This window comes from Lagopus muta, chromosome 6, assembly GCF_023343835.1.
Source record: "Lagopus muta isolate bLagMut1 chromosome 6, bLagMut1 primary, whole genome shotgun sequence".
Classification (NCBI taxonomy): Eukaryota; Metazoa; Chordata; class Aves; order Galliformes; family Phasianidae; genus Lagopus; species Lagopus muta.
This window is the reverse complement of record NC_064438.1, coordinates 18,939,671-18,959,801: the sequence shown is the minus strand read 5'-3', so window position 1 is coordinate 18,959,801 and position 20,131 is coordinate 18,939,671. Positions and strand designations below refer to the sequence as shown.

At 43.4% G+C, this 20,131-nt stretch overlaps 2 protein-coding genes across 6 annotated transcripts in view; both read left to right on the top strand.

The window, feature by feature from the left end:
* The window catches only part of PAMR1 (peptidase domain containing associated with muscle regeneration 1), a 57,711-nt gene extending 42,357 nt beyond the window's left edge, over positions 1 to 15,354 (top strand). Inside the window, exons 7-12 of one of the 3 annotated variants that reach the window (XM_048950260.1) lie at positions 5,598 to 5,798; positions 7,713 to 7,925; positions 9,544 to 9,610; positions 11,498 to 11,730; positions 12,761 to 13,056; positions 14,304 to 15,354. In XM_048950260.1, coding sequence (XP_048806217.1) covers positions 5,598 to 5,798; positions 7,713 to 7,925; positions 9,544 to 9,610; positions 11,498 to 11,730; positions 12,761 to 13,056; positions 14,304 to 14,840 — 1,547 coding nt within the window. In that variant the 3' untranslated portion in view covers positions 14,841 to 15,354. The remainder of the gene's footprint in view (positions 1 to 5,597; positions 5,799 to 7,712; positions 7,926 to 9,543; positions 9,611 to 11,497; positions 11,731 to 12,760; positions 13,057 to 14,303) is intronic. The other 2 variants (XM_048950258.1, XM_048950259.1) reach the window with 2 other exon arrangements.
* A 1,667-nt stretch (positions 15,355 to 17,021) lies between these two features.
* The window catches only part of SLC1A2 (solute carrier family 1 member 2), an 84,653-nt gene continuing 81,543 nt past the window's right edge, over positions 17,022 to 20,131 (top strand). The window contains exons 1-2 of one of the 3 annotated variants that reach the window (XM_048947758.1): positions 17,977 to 18,382; positions 19,928 to 20,123. Coding sequence is in view for 2 of the 3 variants with exons in the window: in XM_048947756.1 (XP_048803713.1) it covers positions 17,265 to 17,299 (35 nt within the window). In the remaining variant the exon portion in view is untranslated. Of the gene's footprint in view, positions 17,300 to 17,976; positions 18,383 to 19,927; positions 20,124 to 20,131 lie in introns of those variants that run through there. The other 2 variants (XM_048947756.1, XM_048947757.1) reach the window with 2 other exon arrangements.

Below are 20,131 nucleotides of genomic sequence, written 5' to 3'. Positions count from 1 at the left end.
TTGCTCAAACCAGAGACTTTTAGACCAAAAAAAACCAAAAAACCCAAACCTGACAGGAGTCATCACTATTGATGTCAGCAGGGCTGCCCACAGGCAGAAACTGTAAAATTTCATGACCTGAATGAATATTAGAATGGTTTTGTATTTGTAAATTTACTTCTCAAAGTAATCTATGTTTTCTGCTGGAAATTTTTGAAAAAATTATTTAATCAGGGGGGAAAAAAATAACTTCTAATTTCAGCCTGTGTGTGTTATAGTCCCTCCAGGAACAACATCCTGGGGCTGTGATTTCTAGGGATGCCATGATCTGCAACTCCAGTGCTCCTCACCAGCCATACTGCTGTGGAGCCAGGAATCCCTAGATCTCAGTATCCAAAATCCTAATGCTAATGCTCCCTGTGTATCTCTCCTCTGGCTACAGGGCAGCTGTGGCCTTTATCAGCATGCTGGGTCACGATACCATTCCCAGGAGAAAAGAATGGCAGTTAGGCTTTCTCCTGACAAAATACCAAACACTGTTCAGGCTTTCTCTGCCAGTTACTGGTCTGGTTTTGTCTACAATGATGGCACTGTGTGTCCCAGAGCAGGTCTGTAGCTGCCTTGCAGCAGAAGACATATGGCAGGGAACCAAGATGCTATACTCTCCAGTTCATCACCAAGTGCAGAGATGTGGCCATTTTCAGAGTTCAGCTTCCACTGAGCCTGCCAGCACACCTTATATGAAAGCAATACTACAAGTAAATAGAATTCTTTTTCCCCCAAACCACTAGAAAATAAAATGTGCTATATACATTAGCATATATCAGCCTGAAATCTGAACTCTGACTTGGGAATATGCAACAAAATCAATGTATTTAGCAGCAGCATTAAAAAAATCCTCTAACCCATAAAATTACTAGCTCTTTCACCCAGTCTTCCAGGGAGAAAGAAAATGGAGATGTAAACCTTGCATTAGTAACAGTAAGGAGAAATAAGATTTATTTCAGGTATGCAATCTTTTATTGAATAGGATGTGCAAAATTTAGAGATGATGTATGATTTATGTGAGGGGGTATATATTATTTAATGAGGAAGTGGGTGAGAGAAAGGCTGCAGGAAAAATGGTTTTCATTTAGTGAAAGGATTCTGGGACAAGAGCAAATGATAGTTCTATCAGGCAATACTTGAAGGACACTGAAGAGAGAACAATGTAGCCTTAGAGATCATCTAATTTATCTCACTGGTGATGAAATGAGTATGAAAACTATTTCTAAATGGCAGATAATTCAGATCTGAGGAATGTCTCCTACTCATAATTGGAAGGGAAGAGGAATTTGCGCTGTTTTTATTAATAATGGAACATTTGCTTAAAAATTCAAGAACTTTCCATTCCTCTAGCCTAGTTCTTCTCAGAATGCAGAAAGTTATCTATGAAACACGGAACCATTTTTATATCTCATTTGGGACAGAAAGTTTTTTCTGTTTCCTATGACATAAAGTAAGAGACAAGGAGGATAATGAATGTTACTGAATCTGTGAGCTGCCACATAGGCATTTGAGGCAGTTCTGCTTTTTATTCTCCTAACAGCAGTTGTCATGGTTCAGCATTTCTGCCAAAGCTGTCTCTATCCACTAAGTTTTACACCTTTCCACTTTACTTTCTTATGAATGGTACAGAGCTCTATCAGGCTACTAGCTGTCTCATACACTGTAACAATCAGAAAAATCAACATGATGTAACAGTGATACAGGAGATGTAAAAACAAAGGGACAAGCACAGTAAAAAGGTGTTACAAAGAAGTACTCACCAATCTCCAAAGAGCTAGGCTTACAACAGGAGCTCCACAGAAGAGGGATCTCCAACCAGAGATCCTTCCCTGGTGGCAGTCAGCCCTTAAATGAGGTCTAAGAGAGGTGCAGCCAGGCTCCATCCCTTCCTGTCACACAGCTGAATTGTTCACCTGTGCTCCCAGGGCTGACCGGGTCCTTTCCCCAGGTGCTCAATCAGTGGTTCAGGCTGTGACTCAGCAGTTACCATAGAACAACATCAAAGTGACAAGGGTTGTCTGTATGCCCATATGGATCAATTATGGAACTTTTGAGGAACAACACTGTGTAACAATGCATAGAAAAATTAAAATTAAAAAAGTCTCTGAGCTCACAGTGGGTTTGGCACTGCCAGCTTTTTCTCTCCAAAATCTATTCCATTTTTTTTTTCTAGCTGGATTTTCTGTTTTCAAATGCTGAGATACATCATTTCTATTTACATTTTACTATGCCATTCGAGCACTTATCACACAGGCTTTTAAAGAGTTTTTCTTAATAATTCTGTTCTTAATTTTATCCTGCCTAAACATACCTCTTTGTTTTCCTTCAGACCCTTTAGATGTTTTGCTGCATCCTTCCTGGTCTCAGCTCTTAGGCTATTGCAATTTTTAGTTTTGCATGACCGGAGTGATCATTTTTAGCTCCTAATCTCTTCTCAAGTTAATTTTTGACTTTAATTTTACCTTCCCCTGAATTTTCTCAATTTTTTTTTCCCACAGTTCTAGAAATAAAGACCCCACAGCTGTATAGGTGTGATGGCACCATGGCATAAAGAATGGGATCAGCTTAGACACACTTTCTGAGTTACTCAGACATTTTTTGGCAGACTTTTCATGAAACCTCCTTCATACTTGATTGTCCATTACCATCTGGTAGAGTAATTTTTCAGCCAAACTGAAGGGGGAAGAAAGCTATAGAGCTCAAATTCAAAACAGCACAGGCAGATGCTAGAGCAACTGTGTGTGAGTTTCAGGCCAGATAATACCGCTGAAAACGCAGCTCAGCTGTGGTATAGAGATGCAGGGAACATCTCAGGATTCAAAACCGTGTTAAACTCGTAGAGAGAAAGAATGAGCTTGAATAACTATCTAAATAGAACACAAAGCGATTACCTGTGCCTTCAGTGGCAGTTCACAGATTGGGACAGACCACAGGCAATCCTGTGTTATGAAAACAGACAACCAGCAGATAGAGGCATGGGCAACAGCAGCACCATGTCTGTTAATAATGCTTGGCTGTTTTGCAATCAGAGAATCATAGTCACTCACAGTGACTCTGTGACACGAGTGGATATCAACTAATGCTTATAAAGTCCTTGTGAGGAAAGGAGTGCTCTCTTTTGATACATGCAGCAAATGAAGCAACTTACCCATGACCGCAGTTTTTAAGCTATATTAGATCTCATGACCTTCTGCCTCCATCTCCTCTACTCTAGGCCATAGTTCCTAAATGCATCTGTGCACAAAATGCTGAATTTATCTCATGAGTAAAACCAGAGTTGTTCCAGCTGGGTAACGTTGGCACAGAGAAACTCTAAAGAAAGTCTGGCAAGCAGAGCAAATCACAAGGGCTAGAAACAGAATATCTTAATCACTTAGGAGACAGAACAAGAACAAATATTCTCCATTTCTGGGTTAAAAGTAAGTGTAGCTTGGGTAAGTTTTTTCCAGGATGGACGTAGAACACAAAAGCACCAAATAATTGTTTGGCAGAGCTGTACTAGAATAGACACAAAACCTGTATTTCTGATAAAAAGGAGTACTCCAAGGGGCGTACAGATGTTTCTAATAATCTTTTTTTCATTTGACAAGCTGAGTGTGACTTTATGCTGAAAAAGAGAAATAGAAATGTGGTGCAATGAATTGATGTCCAGAGACAGATATGAAGAAGTGACTGGGAATACAAAGATCATGACTGGAATGAAAAGCTTTCTGAGGGTTTAAAATCTATATTCCTATTGTTTCCCTTTCATTTATGTATGTGCCTGCGTATACACATATATTTGAGTGGATATATTTCATATGAAAAATATCACGTGCTAGGAATGAATTTTGTTGATTTTTTGTCATTATGCAGAAGATGATACTGATGCAGATCACTCATTAAGAAAAAATGTGGAGCTCCTTTAATTGGATGTGTTTTGATTTGGAGTAGTGAGTCAGAGCCCCTCTCTAATGCTTACACGTTAGACAGTTTTTCTTTCCAAGGCTTGTGCTTAGTAGTGCACAAATGATTCTGCTAAATCATTGTTTGATGTCTGTAGTAATCCGTAAAATGAGAGGAGTTTCTATGATGCCTTGTTCTTGGGAGTACTACTGCTTTAGAGCAGTTACTCACTCAAGAATCTCTTCTGTGTGTGAATAATTGAATAGTCCATGCTCCATTATAAATAGATGCAGTCATGTGTGTTCAGAGTAACGATTACAGGCCTGAGGCCTTAGAAAAGTTTTTCCTCTGCAAATGTAAAGGTCACAATTTGGCTGTAAGCGACATTCTTTGTGTGTCCAGATCCAGTAGCTACAAGGCAAAACACAACAAGAAGTCAAATTCTAAAAACATAAAGCAGAGATGATCTTGGTAGCATTCATCTATGTATCTTCAATAGAGAGATGCAGCTCCTGGGTAAAAAACCCATATGCACAGCTACATCTTGCACAGAATCCCTTCTTCTGCAGTTTTCCACAATGAATGGCCAGGCAAAGTCAGAGACACTCAAAGAGATGGGCAACTGTGTATACATTGGAACCTGTATTTCCTACATTTAATTTTTTATTTCTCCATTAATGCAGAAAATTGGTACTGAAAAGTGACTTGGAGAAGGGCGTTCTTTGTCTCTGATAATGGAGAAAATAGAGCATCAAATGAAGTTATCAGGTGGCAAGCTGAAAACCAAACTTATGAAGGCAGTGCATTTTTCACTCTACGCTTACTCTGCAGGACTCATTGCCACAGCATATGACACCAAGTATGTAGCTGACTTTGGAAAACACAGATTAACATTCAAAAAGTCCCCAGCATATGTTATGCCAAAGATACCACTGGATTTTGAGCCTTGAATTGCTAAATGCTCCTAGATTATGTCAGGAAAGCATTCCCTATGCTTGCTCTGTTTTTATATTATTTTTTCAAATCTGCTATTTGCTGCCATTGAAGGCAGAATTCTGTGCTGGATGGAGCTTGAGACTGATTTAGTATGGCTAACCAGATGTTCTCAGAGAAATCTTATTTAGGATGTTTAGTATTTGCTTGCAGAAGATAAATACCCCATTGTCTTTTGGTATCTTCCCAATAGAGCAACCCTGTGGAAAGGATAAATATCACAGTTTGGTAAATATCAAGGTACCTTTTTAATGTCATTATGATAATGTTTGACCTGTACAAATAACAATGCTTTTCTATTTCAGTGAGGTTATTTCAAGAAATATATAAACTTGAAAAGAAGAATTTGAAAATTTGAAAGAATTTCAATACAAGGCTTTTAAGAACCTAAGTTTTCTGTTGACCACGCATGGTACTTAATTCAAAGTCTCTCCTTAGGAGGAAGGACAGTATTTTAAGCTAATGAAAGCTGTAACAGTACAACACACACTTATGCATGTGATCATTTGAACTGAATGGGTCTAGGGATGTTTTGAAGAGTTACGTATACGTAAGTGTGTGTAGAACTGAGGTTTAAACAACTCTCTGAAACTTTTGTAATTTTGTCTTGCAATTTTTACTCCTGCCCATTTTAATTGGTTTTAATATGTTCTAAAGAATCATCCTAACACAGTCCTGTTTTTGTAATAAAGTGGATTTTTTTGAAATATCTGAACTGTCAGTGGTGATGTGTAGGACTCCAGGTGCTCCCGCTCATGGTATTGTGGAAGGAGATGACTTTAAATACGGGGCCCAGGTTTACTTCAAGTGCAACGCAGGTTACAGTTTAAAAGGCAGCCGTGTTGCCTACTGTCAGCTTGATGGGATTTGGTCAACACATCATCCCGAATGTGGTAAGGTCACTTTAAGTTTTGATTCCTATCAAATGTTTCAGACATGGTATTCACATTAAGCTAGAATATGCAAATCTCACTTGAAACTTGGTAGATCTATGGTTTAGCGTGATGTTCTATGTCATCCCACCTTTAAGAAGCATAAGAATTCTTATTTCACTCTGCTGAAGCCCAAGCCCTTAAGACTTGCTAATAAAAAGGTCAATCAACCAAGTGAAAAATAATCTCCTCAAAAGCATGTATCCTCCTTACACACAAACAAAAATTTCTAGAACCAAAATCAAATGAGGGTACCTTTGCTATCTTCTCTGCAGAAGTGTGGTGCTCTCTGTGGAGTAATTGGGGCTTATTGCATGAAGAATAGACTGTTATGTCAACAGCATTCCTATCCTAAGCAGAAACTATTAAAAGAGAAACTTCTGTTCATTCTTGCTGTGCAAGTTCACATGCCTATGGCAGATCTACCATTCATATTGATCCGTGAAATCCCAACTCCCTTCTTCACTTCCAAAGAGATTAATTTTAGTTCAGTTGTTTCATATTGCACAATTTTATTTCCATATTCCAGAACACTTCATATCAATTTGAATAGCACTTTCACAAGTGTGCAGTGGCAAGCAATGCAAATTTTGTGGAGAGCGTTGTGTGAGTGTTGTGAAACAGCTGTATATAAGTTCATTTGACAAACAAGCAAAGGCATTCTTCTACCTAAAAAGAACACCTCCAATTGCAATAAATGCAGTAGGTTCCTGCTGCATGATGTCTCTAGCTAAAGATCTAGTGAAACATCTGTCTTTAGACTTGGCTGTTACTGAAGTGTTGCTGCTATGATTTGGGGCTTAGAAAGGGAGCTTAGTCCCTGTTTTTTTCAGTACGACTTGTAGAGAAGTATTTAAGTACATATATAACCTTCAGCATATACTAAATTCCAATGTTAAAGTGCTGAAAAATATCATTTATTTGAATTATCTGCTCCATAGTAAGAGAAGATGCCCCTCATAGAACCTTGTACTGCCACAGTTCACTACATGCTTACATGCTTTGTTGAGCTGGGCTCTGAAAACACGAGGATGCAGGAACAGGTCAGGGCCATACCTGTACACTACTGCTGTGCTGATTACACAGATTTAAATAAATACTTGAGTGTTTCGTTATGCACTGGTGCTTTTCTGAAGTGAGGCATCACAAAGGGAATGCTGTCATCTAGATTTAGGCCTAAAATTTAAATTTATTGTGAGAAAAATAAACAAAAAAAGCAAATAAAAAGAAGGGGGAAATATCGGGAAGGAGGAAGTAAAAGAGGTTTTATATGCAGTATGCCTATGAATTTGCACATTAAACTTTTAGTATCAGTACAAATATACATGTGTTCTCTTTAAATTCCTTTATTTTCCTGGATTATTGGGATCTCTCTAAGAGACCAAATTGCAACCAAACTTAAAAGCAAAATTTAGTAGTCTAGCTTTATTATCCAAGACCAGTGGAGTACTGAAAGTATAGAAATGGGAAAAGGATGCCAAGGGCTTGTTTTGTGCAAATTGCTTAAGTGCATACTTTTATGTCCCTGAATTAGTCCTGTTAATGACAACGGGATGTTAACATCATGTAAAGTCAAGTTTCTCCTTCAGAATTGTCAGCCAGGTTTTAAAGACTTTTAAAGGATTTGAGAATCTCACGCTTTCAACAAAGACAAAACGTGTATCATTAACACTCATCTGTATTATCATTGCTTCTTTAATGTTTGATTTTCTTCAAAGACTGATGGGTCATATGGGACAGATGGGTCATAGAGAGGCGTCTTTAATGAAGCATGTGTTGTACTGCAACATCTGAATGAAACGTCAAGCGATCTGATGGGTGAAAATAATGCTGTCAACTTCATAAAATGGTTACTGTTTTTCCCCCTGCTGTTAGTTCTAGATGAGAAAAGCTGCTCAGATCCTGGTGGCCCACTCAATGGCTACAGAAGAGTAGTGGAAGACACTGGGCTCTTGAATGGACGCTATGCAAAAATTGGCACAGTCATTGCTTTCTTTTGTAACAACTCCTATGTTCTCAGTGGGAACGAACAGAGGACCTGCCAAGACAATGGAGAATGGTCAGGGAAACAGCCAATCTGTATTAAAGGTAGTTTATAATCTTTTTTTTTTTTTACAACAACTCATAAAAGCTGCTACTTTTTTTTTTTTTTACTAGATTTTCTTTTGTGTATTTTACACTGGCCAGAGAATCACTTTTTCCTAAGAATAAACTTTCTGACAGCTGATACTGAGATTGGTAGTTTGCCAGCTCTTACTGGCTGCTAAACTCAGCCAGGGAAGATGCCAGTTATTCCAGCAGATGCTTCCATCTTTAAAGGTGGAGAGGAATATTCCCCTAGACCCTTAATACCCTCTTTATAGGATGAAATTTGTGTAAGATCATTATCAAAGATCAGCAGGGAATGGAAGCAGAAAGAAATAACTGCCTCATCAGAGTTCGTGTGATAAGAAACAGCTCTCCTCTAACGACCCCTTTAAGTCAATGGGACAAGTCCTTAGTGTAAAAGTTCATAAGACCAAGACTGTAGATTGCAACCTTGAACGTCTGGTTTAGAAAATCGCTTGGGAATGTGCTTAAACCATCTGTGTTCATCAAAAACATTGAAACACATCTTTAAATACTTTGCTAGAAGGGGAATTATGCTGTTGACCTGGGGCTACTATAAGCATGTCTGGAACCCTGAATGGATGAAGGGATTTGGGCTGGGGAGCTGCCAAATTCATTTTCCCAAAGCATTTTTGGAAACATATTCTAATGGATTTTTTTATTTTTTTGTTAACTGAAGTAATGATAATATAAGGAAATATATCTGTCCCCTGGGGAATTTGCTTTATTCCGTTATTTTAGATGGAAATACTCTCTCCCTGAAGCACATAATCATCTCAGTTTGTGGAAAGCTTCTTTATTGATGTTAACTTTGATAATGACATAAAGGTTAACATATACATTAACCACAAAGAGCAAGATTTTGTTAAATCCCACAGAAATGAATGCTTAAGCATACAGATGAGATACATCCTGCAAGACTCTGCTCTGTGCAGCAAGAAGGAAATCCCAGCAGAGTTATCTGAAGTGATAGAGCTGAATATTTTACTCTAGTCTTAAAGCAAATGAACGGAATATCCAAAATTAGAAATCCTCAGTTGTGCTTCTATTATTTTTTTGCATATGCAGGCATATTCAGGTAACTCTCTGGTCATTCTCAGATTCTGAATCCCCAGCTCCTCCCTAATGGAGCACATGCAAACAGGGTTTTCAATGTCTGCAATATCTTGCAGCCTTTCTCGTGCACTGACTCTCTGGCATTAGCTCTGTGTGGCTCTACAGATGAAAGTGAAACATTTTTTCTATAATTCCATTATTGCAAAAGTTTGTTCAGGTTCATAACCGCCAGCTGTGGTGGTGTAACTCTGGCATTCAGACTGGCAAACAAATCTTCCTTAGCTGACAATGCCCAGTGCAGAAGATGTTGATTTGCTCCTGTGTTTGTAAGTGGGATAGATCCATAGAGACCTGTGGGACAGCATTTTACTAAAGCTGTACATTTTAGGGCTTAGCCTTATTTTAATGCATGTAACTTGCTGCCTCTTTTCTTAATCCAGTCCCCTCTTGTTAGTGAGAGGAAGGGGTGGAAATGAGTACAAGCCATAACGTTTGAGCTGTGAATATGGAAAAATACTGTGAAACATTATATTTTTTCTAGCCTGCAGAGAGCCAAAAATCTCTGACCTGGTGAGACAGAAAGTGCTGCCGATGCAGGTTCAGTCAAGGTGAGAACACAGCACCTCAACTATAGTTTTAAGAAAAATGTGATTGCTTTTTCCTCCTTTTCACCCTATGAGTCTTAGCCTGATTGAGCAACCAGTCCTGTGAAGTGCTCTGTGAACTCCACTGACAACCAAGCAATGAGAGCTGCTGGGAAGGGAGGTCTGATTGAGCACAGAATGGCAAGCTGCAGGAGGCAGCCAGAAAGAAAAGCACCCTTATAAGTGTGTGAAGCACTGGACCATGCCAGAACTAGGCTTGCAAGCTTGTAACAGGCTACAAGAACAGTCTGAGGAACAGTTCCCTCCAGCTAGTAATGTGTTTTAAACTATGAAAATGTATCACCTTAGAGAAGAAATGAATGGGGAGAACTCAAGGAGAGAAAGGGCAATGTAATCTGACTGCCTTACATTCCATCACCCAAAGCAAGGTAGCAGAGCTGATGCTGATACAGCTAGCTTTGGGATGAGCACAGGGAAGAGGAGGAAGCAAGGTAGGAAGAGAGGAAGGAAAAGAAAGATTGGACCCAGTAGCAGATGCCTGAATAAAACTTTAGCAACAAGGCAAGCACGCACTTCCCCCAAATAGTCCCCAATCTCCAGCAGTCGATATGGTATGAGTTGGAGAGAGGCAGCATCAGGAGGCTCTCAGAGCCATCAAAAGATTTTTCTTCTTTGAATTTCTTGACTCACTTTTGAACACAGGTCTTTTTATTGTAGACGTTTCTGATATTAATGCAAGCTGTATCAGAGTGCACCCATTCTCCCATCTGCATGGCATCATGATGGCATCTCATGTATGTGAACTGGTTTTATGCCTTGATGTATGTTCTACACTTCATACATAAGGCCAAGTGTGGATAATGCAACGTTGCAGGGTCACAACAGATGGAAATGGAACCAGGCAGACTTAGGGTTACCACAGCAGCTCTCATCCTTCTTCCAAAGTACAAGAAGCTTGTGGTTGCTCTAGTTCTTAATGGCTTTTCTTCTCCTCAGTGCTGCCTACTCACAAATTCTATACGATGGAGGCAGTCTCTCTTGGACCAAAAATGGAATTTCCATGTGAAAAAGCATTCTTATGGCTTTTTCTCAACTCAGGCAATTTTGGAAATAGCAAGGGAAGTTAATTTATTGCTTAATTTTTCAGATGCAAATAAGTTTTTGTGTACAAATATGCTTTTAAACGTTAGAGCAAGGCATATGTCCTAAGTGATGAAGATTAAAGTATTACTGTCATCAAGCTTATGGTCCATATCCAGGCTGATGCATCTATTTATTTCTTTAATTATATGTCGTGTCTCAGCTAATCAGTACAATTTCAAAATGGAAGCTTACTGATTATTGCAATTATGAAATCTCTGTGGTGAGGTAATTATCTCGGTTAATTGCTAAGTCAAGCAACTTTATCAACATGATTTAATCTGAATCGATTCCTAATACTGCCTATTAAAATGTTCACTAGAGAAAAGATGTGCCTAACTCCTCTCTAGTGAGAATTAATTATGGTAACACCAACTTCTCTGTTTAAAACCAGAGTATTTCAGACCTTTTGTAAAAAAAACTATTCCACATTCAGAGGCAACTGGATATAATCCAGAAACTGTAAAATGAAAAAAGAAAAGAAAAAAAAAAAGAGATACAAGTAGTTATAAAGCAGTTATACAAGTTATAAACATATTACAAGTCATAAACAAATGCACATATAGAAATAAAATAGCTGGATTGTAAATGGGAATATTGCTAAGCTATGTTGGAAAGATATTTTGCCTCACTCTTTCACAAACTGCTCAGGCTTTTAAATGATACTTAACACAGCTAGTGATGAAGCTGTGGAAATGATCGCTTTTATCATGTTTTTATTATGACCTTGTTCTTTGTTCACTGAAACAGGGAAACACCTTTGCATCAGCTTTACTCATCTGCATTCAGCAAGCAAAAGCTTGAAATCTACCCAACCAAGAAGCCAGCACTGCCGTTCGGAGACCTGCCCCCAGGGTACCAGCATCTGCACACTCAGCTTCAGTATGAATGCATTTCTCCTTTCTACCGTCGCTTGGGTAGCAGCAGGAGGACTTGTCTGAAGACAGGAAAATGGAGTGGAAGGGCCCCTGTGTGTATTCCAAGTGAGTCTCCAGGGGAAAACAATGCACACGTCTCTTGGCGGATGGGACAAGCAGCTGTGTATTCATCTTAGATAATTAGGGAATCCCAACGGTGTAGACTGTGCATGCTTGCAGTTGGGAGATAGCAGCAATAAAGCTTAGAGGATAGACAGCTCTTTTTGCGCACCAGTAGAACTTCTGTAGGTGATGGCAAAGGGATGAAGCTTTTGGCAATGTAATTTGCCATCAATTTTTCTATTTTTTCATCAAGCAAAGGTGGAATGTGGTTCTCTCATGATTTGAAAATGTTCTCCTACTATCACTTTTCCTGTATTATTATTGCAAATATGATTTTTCTTTCATCTCTGCTTTGGTACACTGCTTATATCGAGCTTTAAGGAATGGGATGCAGGGCCTGCATTTTAAAGAGGCTCTTCCCTTAACTTAGTCTGCTAAGGAAAGGTTGATATTGCAAAATGTAAGCAAACATTTCCAAATGCAGGAAAATTTACCCCAGGTCTGACCCATAGTGACATATTCCTAGGACAGGGCACAGCTTTTGCTTTGGATAGGTATTGATTGATGTTCAAAATTTTGCTGCAAGACAAGTCTACTCTCATAAGCTTGAACTCAGCTACAATAAGACTGGTTCTAGAGCAGCACAACTACTCTGTGACTGCCTGGAATAGTTTTAGCTCACTGCTGGCTTTTATTATAAGCAAGAGTCAAGGGTGTTCTCTCTATTTCTTTATGTAGTTTTCCCATTAGAGTGCAGTTTGATAAAGTTATCTTTAAAATTCACTTACTCAAGTGCTAATTCTGCATTTCTACTTCAGCCAGGAATTCAGAGAATAACAAGAAAAAAAAAAGAGGGTTTTTTTTGTGCTATATAAAATCTTGCAGGTTGGAGATGGAGACTTAGAAAGCTGTCTCTAATGCTGATGGTTGCTGGTTGGTTCATTCTAGTACATCCTAAGCAAAAACTGAGAGTGACATTTGGATTCTTTGATGGGGAAGAGTGTCACCTCATTCTTGTTTCATGTTTCCTCAGTCTGTGGAAAAGCAGAAAATATCACTCTTCAGAAGGCTGTAACCTCTACCAGGTGGCCATGGCAAGCAGCAATCTATCGGACGGCCAACGGGGTGAAGGAGAACAGTCTCAAAAAAGGAGCTTGGATCCTCATCTGCAGCGGGGCTCTGGTGAATGAGCGCACCGTAGTGGTGGCAGCTCACTGCGTCACTGACCTGGGCAAGACCATCGTGCTCAAGACAGCAGAGCTCAAGGTGGTTCTGGGGAAATTCTACAGAGATGATGACAGGGATGAAAAGACCATCCAGAACCTGAGGGTGAGTAAGTCTGCTGGGAGCAGAAAACACTGAGCATTGACAGATGCTGATCACATTCATCTTGTACAGGGAGAAAAACATTAACCTTTGGGCAATGTGCTGTTTTACGTGCTGTTCTCTGAGATGTGCATCTAGAGAATCAATTGACAGAACTGTCATGGCACAAGGAGGGGACATGCTGCAGTGCATAAAATTCCCCTGACACTGTCCAACTAGCATACTTCCCTCCTAACATAGATCACTAAGAAAATAACTCAGATTCCTTGGGCCATGACATCTTGAGTGATATTGCCAGAAAAAAAAAAGAAAGATGTCAGTTACTGTCAAAAGCGATCAGCATAATTTATGAAAGAAACACTTGTGCTCTAGATCGTGGCTTTGACACCAATAAAATATCTCATACCTCTGTCCCAAGGTTATCTGTCTATCTTTAAACTCAAAAGAATTTTGTATCTGAATTCAATTCCAAAAATAGCACCTCAAGCTTGCCAGAGTGGTTTGTTATTTCAAGTAAAGCTAGAGAGGTAGAAATCAAAATGAGAAGAAATACAGCAAGACTGTGTTTCTTTTTCTGGAGTGGGGAGTAATTAATTGATTTCATCCATAAAATCATTGTTAATTTGTTTCCCATCCTTCCCTTTTATTGTTCTTTTCATTCTCTAATCCCAGCTTTTTCAGACCTTCCTAATTACATTATTTTTAAGACAATATTTCTTATCAGGAATCATCTTCCTCCTTCTAGTGTTTCATAAAAAGTAGCTGCCATTAAATATTTGGCCCCAGCACTTTATTACTGAATCACAGAATCACAGAACTACAGGTGCTGGAAGAGACCTCTGGAGATCATTAAGTCCAAACCCCTGCTAAAACAGGTTCCCTACTGTAGGTTGCACAGGAACTGGCCATTAACTCCCCATTGTGCTGGAAATGTCTTTGACTGTATTCCATCAGGAGGATTTTCCAGCAGCAAAAACTGGCTTGAAAACCAAGCCACCAAACATGCTCTTAACAGAATATGCTTGACCTATTTGCATGTTCCATGTTTGGACTAGATGGCCTTCAGAGGTTTCTTCCAACTCTAAGGATTCTATGATTCTCATTTGAGCAAGATCTAAGATAAAATAACTCTTTGGGAGTGGAGAGGAGAGGTAAGAAATGCAAACTACAACATGAAAGTATGGAAATAGTGCTGCTAATTTGCCACTGCTATTAATGCTATAATTCTTCCTGTTCTGTTTCCTCCCCAGATTTCTGCCATCATAGTGCACCCCAATTACGACCCCATATTACTTGATTCTGACATAGCTGTCATAAAACTTTTGGACAAAGCCAGAATCAGCAGTCGTGTTCAACCCATTTGCTTGGCATCTTCTCATGACTTGACTTCATCCACAGAAGACTTAAAAATAACAGTTACTGGCTGGAAGGTACTGGCTGATATTAAAGATCCTGGATACAAGAATGACACAATCCGCATGGGAGCTGTTCAGATGGTGGACTCACTGTTGTGTGAGCAACAGTATGAGGATAATGGGATACAGGTCAGCATCACTGACAGCATGTTCTGTGCTAAACAGGACCACACAGCCTTCTCGAATATCTGCCCTGCTGAGACTGGTGGGATTGCAGCCATAACTTTACCAGGAAAAGCATCTCCTGAGCTAAGGTGGCACCTGATGGGATTAGTGAGTTGGGGTTATGATAAAACTTGCAGCCTAGAACTCTACAGTGGTTACACCAAAGTGATTCCTTTCAAAGACTGGATTGAAAAGAACCTGAAATAAAAAGCTGTGTCTGGAAATGGCATTTTATAATTAACATGATATTTCTCACAGTCTGTTCTGCTTTAGGCTTTTTATCCCAGTGATGAACCACGCCTGGGATAAGGTTAAGGCAGACACCCTGGTAATCACCCTGGATCAGACGCTCCATCAGGCTACTCTCAATTCATGGCTAAATGTCGTAGTGCATGGGAAGTTTTGCCATTTTTCACCTGTCTCCCCTGGTGGGAGGGTGATATCCTGCTCCCGAGTCTGATGTACAGATACAGGACAGCAAATTGTGATTGAAATTAATCTGTAGTTTGGAGTCCCCTAGAGAAGTCACTGGCAAGCCTCTCCCAAAGGTCAGTCTGACTGCCAGGAGTAGGAGGCTGCAAAGAGTAGCCTGAATTCATTATGTTGGATGAGCTTGTTAAGGTATGTGCTATCTCTATTGCCATAGTACAATGTAATCTTTTTCCCTCCAAAGTACTTTACATGTTTAAATAAACCATGGTTTGTTTGTTTTTTTAACATACATACCCACGTTTAAATTCCTTCTTCTTCTATCTGTGTCACACCCTAGGGGCTCTCTATTGCCCTTGTCTGTTTCCATGTGACTCTCACTGAGGCTCTTCATGCATGCTGAAAGGCAGCATCAGCACACAATTCAATTACTGCATAAATAACAAGGACCTTCTTTTCTGCATACACCCAGTGATGCTACTGTTGTACATGAACCACTGCAATGAAATGTACTCAGAGAGTTCTCTCCCACCTTAAATTCTGAATGGAAAAAACCTGAAACACACTTTTCAAAACATTTTTCCACATGGATTATTTCAAGGATATCTAAAAACCTCAGCACAGGTTCTGGTTTCCATCTGCTCACATACTTCTGTGGCAAAATAACTCACCTGAAGTGCAGCAAGGTGAAGAATTATGTCCAGGTGTCACGCTGAGTGGAGGCTTTTCCTTTCCGGACTTTCTGACATCAAAGCATGAGATGACAATCTCCTGTTGGGCATGTTGTCCAGTGGAGAGACTTTGATCCCCTAATGGTTCTTAACCACTTCTCTCTCACTAAATCAGTTTCCCCTCTTCAGTTATGAATGAGAATGGAAGATGAAAAAGTTGAGGAATGCAGACAGAGGAGTGCCTCCCATCACAGATAACACTCTGGAATTTGTAGAACCTTGTCCAAACCAGGTCACAGCAACAGTTGGATGTGAAGATCTGATGAAAGAATTGAGCACCCTCACCAAAGATGTGGATCCTGAAGTCACTTTCTGCCAAACCTATGGCATGACCATGGCTCCTGGAAGCTGACAAGTCTATTTCCAACTCCCATTTCTCCAATGCTGTGAAATCTTGTTTGGTTTCTCTGTGCTCTGTACTTCCCATCCACTTTTGAATCTGCAAATTATTGCTGAGTGGGCATTTGGTTTCACATAATTCCTTTTTGCCTTCCTGGGCGGAAGAACTGAATGCTTTTGCACTTTCCTTATTTTCACTGGCGATATGACCAGGTTTTCGTTAAGGGCTTAGTTTAAGCCCTTTAATTTAAGGGCTACAACCAGAGTGAATTACTTTATGTTGTTTGTCTATCTCCCACTGCCAAAGAGGTGCTTGGCTTACAAACTGTATGGCAACAAAAAATCTGAATTAAATATGAAAAATCAGATGTGTTTCACTCCTCCACTGGGAGGAAGACATTCCAGTGAATGTATGGTACTCCCCCTTACAAAAGGGGGTTGAGGAAATTAGGTGACAGTTCTGGAGGAGGATAAACTTGCAAAAGTTCAAGACGTTGTTTTTTTGCTAACACTACAACAGTGAACAAAATGAAGGAAGGAGAAAGGAATATAATTGTTTATGGAGCAATGGCTTGCCTACTGAGAGCTCTTCCATGATTCCTTTAAATAAGAGTTTTGACACCATAATGGTAATACAGAAATTGTGAGGGTCTGTGAGCTGCTGCTTCTCTCAGCTGTTCTTTGCACCAGAGAGCACCTGCCCTGCTCTGCCTTGCGCTGCTCTTTGCTGCTGCAACTGAGAAGAATGGGCCCTGAATGTTTCTTCCTCTGTGATTTGTCCGAGAGAGAGAGAGCTAGGCACGCTGAACTGCAGAGGTCTGCATTAATGCCAGTGCGAGCTCTCACTCCCTTCCTTTTACCGCCAATCGGCCACGGTGAGCATTTACTGATCCTCCAGCTCTGACTGAATGCCGTCCCCGTTTAGTTTCAGTCGCTACAGAGCTGGCAACAAATAGGTGAGAGGTGCAGGGTCGGGCAGCAACACCATCGCTGTTCACCGGCTGTGTACCACCCCGAAGTTCATTCTGAAACGCTGTGGGATGAAAATCACTGTGTGTGAAGGCTTACGGCAGAAGGAGGTTGCTACAGCTGTACCTGCACCTCTTTCAAAGGTCAAGGACTTATTTTTAAGATGCCAAACTACCTCAAGCACCTCCTTTCAGACAGGTGAGGACCTCTACATGGGCTGGGAAGGGTTGCAAGCGGCCCCGCAGGGACGGCAGCCTCGCAAACCTCCCTCCTTCCTCCTTTCCCGCCCAGGGTACGGCCGCCCTCAGCCCGACCCCGCGCCCCTCAGCCCGGTGCAGCGCGGGGCCGCCCGTGCAGGTGGGGCTGCGCCACCGCCGCCTGCCCGTCAGGGGGCAGCACCGCGCCGCCGCCGGGCCGGGCCCCGGGCGCTCTCCGCGCGTCCCCCGGCGGGCGGCCCTGAGTCCCGCTCGGCCCGGGCGGGTTACTCGGCGGCGGGGAGCGGGGCCCGGGGCCGGGGCGCGGCGGAGAAGCGCCGGGCTAGGGGCGCGGCTGCCGGGCTGCGGTGGCGGGCGGGCGTGGAGCGGGAGGCAGCGGGAGGCGGCGGGAAGCGGCCCGGCCCGCTCCTGCCCGGGGGTCCCGGCGGGCCCTGGCGGCGGCTGCCCGGGCAGCACAGGGCAGCGCGGCGGCGAGCGGAGCGGGGCAGGTAGCGAGCGGCGGCAAGGCGGGCGGCCCTCCCCCTGCGAGGGGCTCTCTGCCCCCACCCCTTTCCTTTCTGTCCTTTGAGCGAGAGGTTGGGGGGATTTATAGGAGTACCGGCGGCCGGTGATGTCAGCCCTTGCCTAAAATAGAGAGGGATAGACGGCAAATCCACAGCTAGAAGGCTAAACCTTCCAATCCTGCCTCAGCCAGCGCCGCGCCGATGTGAAGTCACCCCCACCTCTCGGCGGGCACACACACACACACACACACACGCACACACACACGCACAAGCGCACACCCCGCGGCGAGACGCGGCCGGCGGGACCGCAGCGGTGCCAGCGGCTCCTCGCCCCGCCAGGCCCGGCCGGAGCGCTCGGCGGGCGGGAGGTGGCGGTGGCGGGGCGGGAGGCGCCGAGCGGAGCCGCCGGTCCCCGCCTGGCGCGGCCCCGAGGATTAGCAGGAACCGCGCGCCGCTTCCCCGAGGCGAGAGAGGGGCACCCACGGAACCACTGCCGATCGGCCCCGCTGCCCGGGCCGCCGAGGAGACAGGGGGGCTCGCGGGACCATGGCGTCGACGGAAGGGTGAGGGGAGCGCCGGTGCTGAGGGAGGAACGGGGGAGCGGGTGGTCCGCATTGTGCGTCTGCGGCGGCCGCGTGTCGGCCGTGTCATTGTTAACCCTCGGCCCCGCCGCCGGGCAGCGAGGAGCGGACAGCCGCGTTCTAGAGGGAGAGGAGGAAAGGGAATTGGCGTGTGAGCCACTGGAGAGGTTTTGGTTTTTCTCCCGTCGCTTCTTTCTTTCAGCCCCGGAGGGTAAACGAGCGTAGAGCACCTGCCGGAGCGCTGCCTGGGGAGCCGGGCGCGAGGAACGCGGGGTGCGGGGCAGCTCCTCGCCATAACGGCGGACAGCCGGGAGCTGTCCCTCCCTCCCTGCCCGGCCCTGGGGAAGGCAGAGCACGGATCCAACTTCTGCGGGAGTTTTGCAATTCGGGAAATTTGTGCCAAACGCGTTGCAGCGTGAGCGGGGGAAGATGCTGGGAAGGGCGAAGGGTTATACAAGAGGCTTTGAGGAGAGGCACAGAGCCCGGTGGGACAGCGGCCCTGGGACTGAGACCTGTCCCTGTCTCTGCCTGTATTCCTGCCCCTATCCCACAACAGGGGATCACGAGGATCCGCTGAGGAGTCCTTACTTCGCAGGTAGTGGGAGAGGAAAGAAAAGGTTCCCCTGATCTCTGGTTGCCCTCTTCTAATACAGGCTAGCATTAGGCTGCGTCTGGTGTGAGCCTCCCCTTTATCCCTAGATGTTGTCAGGTTGTATCAGCGTGATCTGCTCTGGATGGGACTCTCTGAGGACAGGGTGCGAGAGCAAGCTCTGTTTGTATGGCTGGTGTGGCTCTTGGACGCAGAGACAGAGGGGATTTACCAGCACATGGCTGGGGCGTGTGCACACAGGTGTCCCATCACCTATGCGGCCAAAGGGACATGCACCTTGCAGAGCAGCTAGCCTGGAGCAGGGTAGCATAGCAGTGCCAGTGCTGGTTCTTCAGGAACAGGGCAGGCCCCATGGCTGGAGTTTTGAGGAGTAAGTTCAGAAGTAGTCTGCATCCCACAGCTGTGGCTCTGTGTCTTTCTTACCTGACCCCACTCTGCTTGGCAGACTCCAGCTGCCCGCTATTCCATCCAAAAGAGGGAAGCTGCAGAGCCAGGGGTTTGCTGTGCCAGGGTTTAATGGGAAGAGACCTAATGAGAGGGGGCTGCAGCAGGGGATCTGCCCCATAGGGGATAATGTGTAGAGAAGGAGTAATGCACTTTAGAGAAGCTGACTGAGCAGGTGGCTAAAGGAGATAGGAGCACCGGAATTGGAGAGGCTTCCATAGATATGTGATACTGTTGTCCATATCAGACAGGGCTAAATGGTCAGTAAGACAAAAGGAACACAAAGTTTAGGCCTTGTTTTCAAATTTTTTTTAGGAAATTCACTGAGACAAAGACAGGTCAGCGCTCTTCTCTGGTGCGTTTCAACTGGTGGCCAATTGTAGCTGAGGGAAACCAGTGGAGCGGGATGCGTGTCTCTTGTTAATCCCTTTGTGCTGCTGAGAACCTGAATTGTCATCTTTCCCCCCCCTCAGGTGAGAAGCTGAGGAGAGAAATAAGCTTTACGTACTGGCATTAAGGCCGGCGAGCTCAGGCATCGTAAGGACCGTCAGGGAAACAAATTTGGGACCATCCAGGCTGTTCGAGGAAGGCTTTCCATCGACGCCGGTGCAGTGGAAAAGAGACAGGTGGCAGAGAGTGCCCATTGCGGTGTGTCTCAGGCACACACAGGTACACGG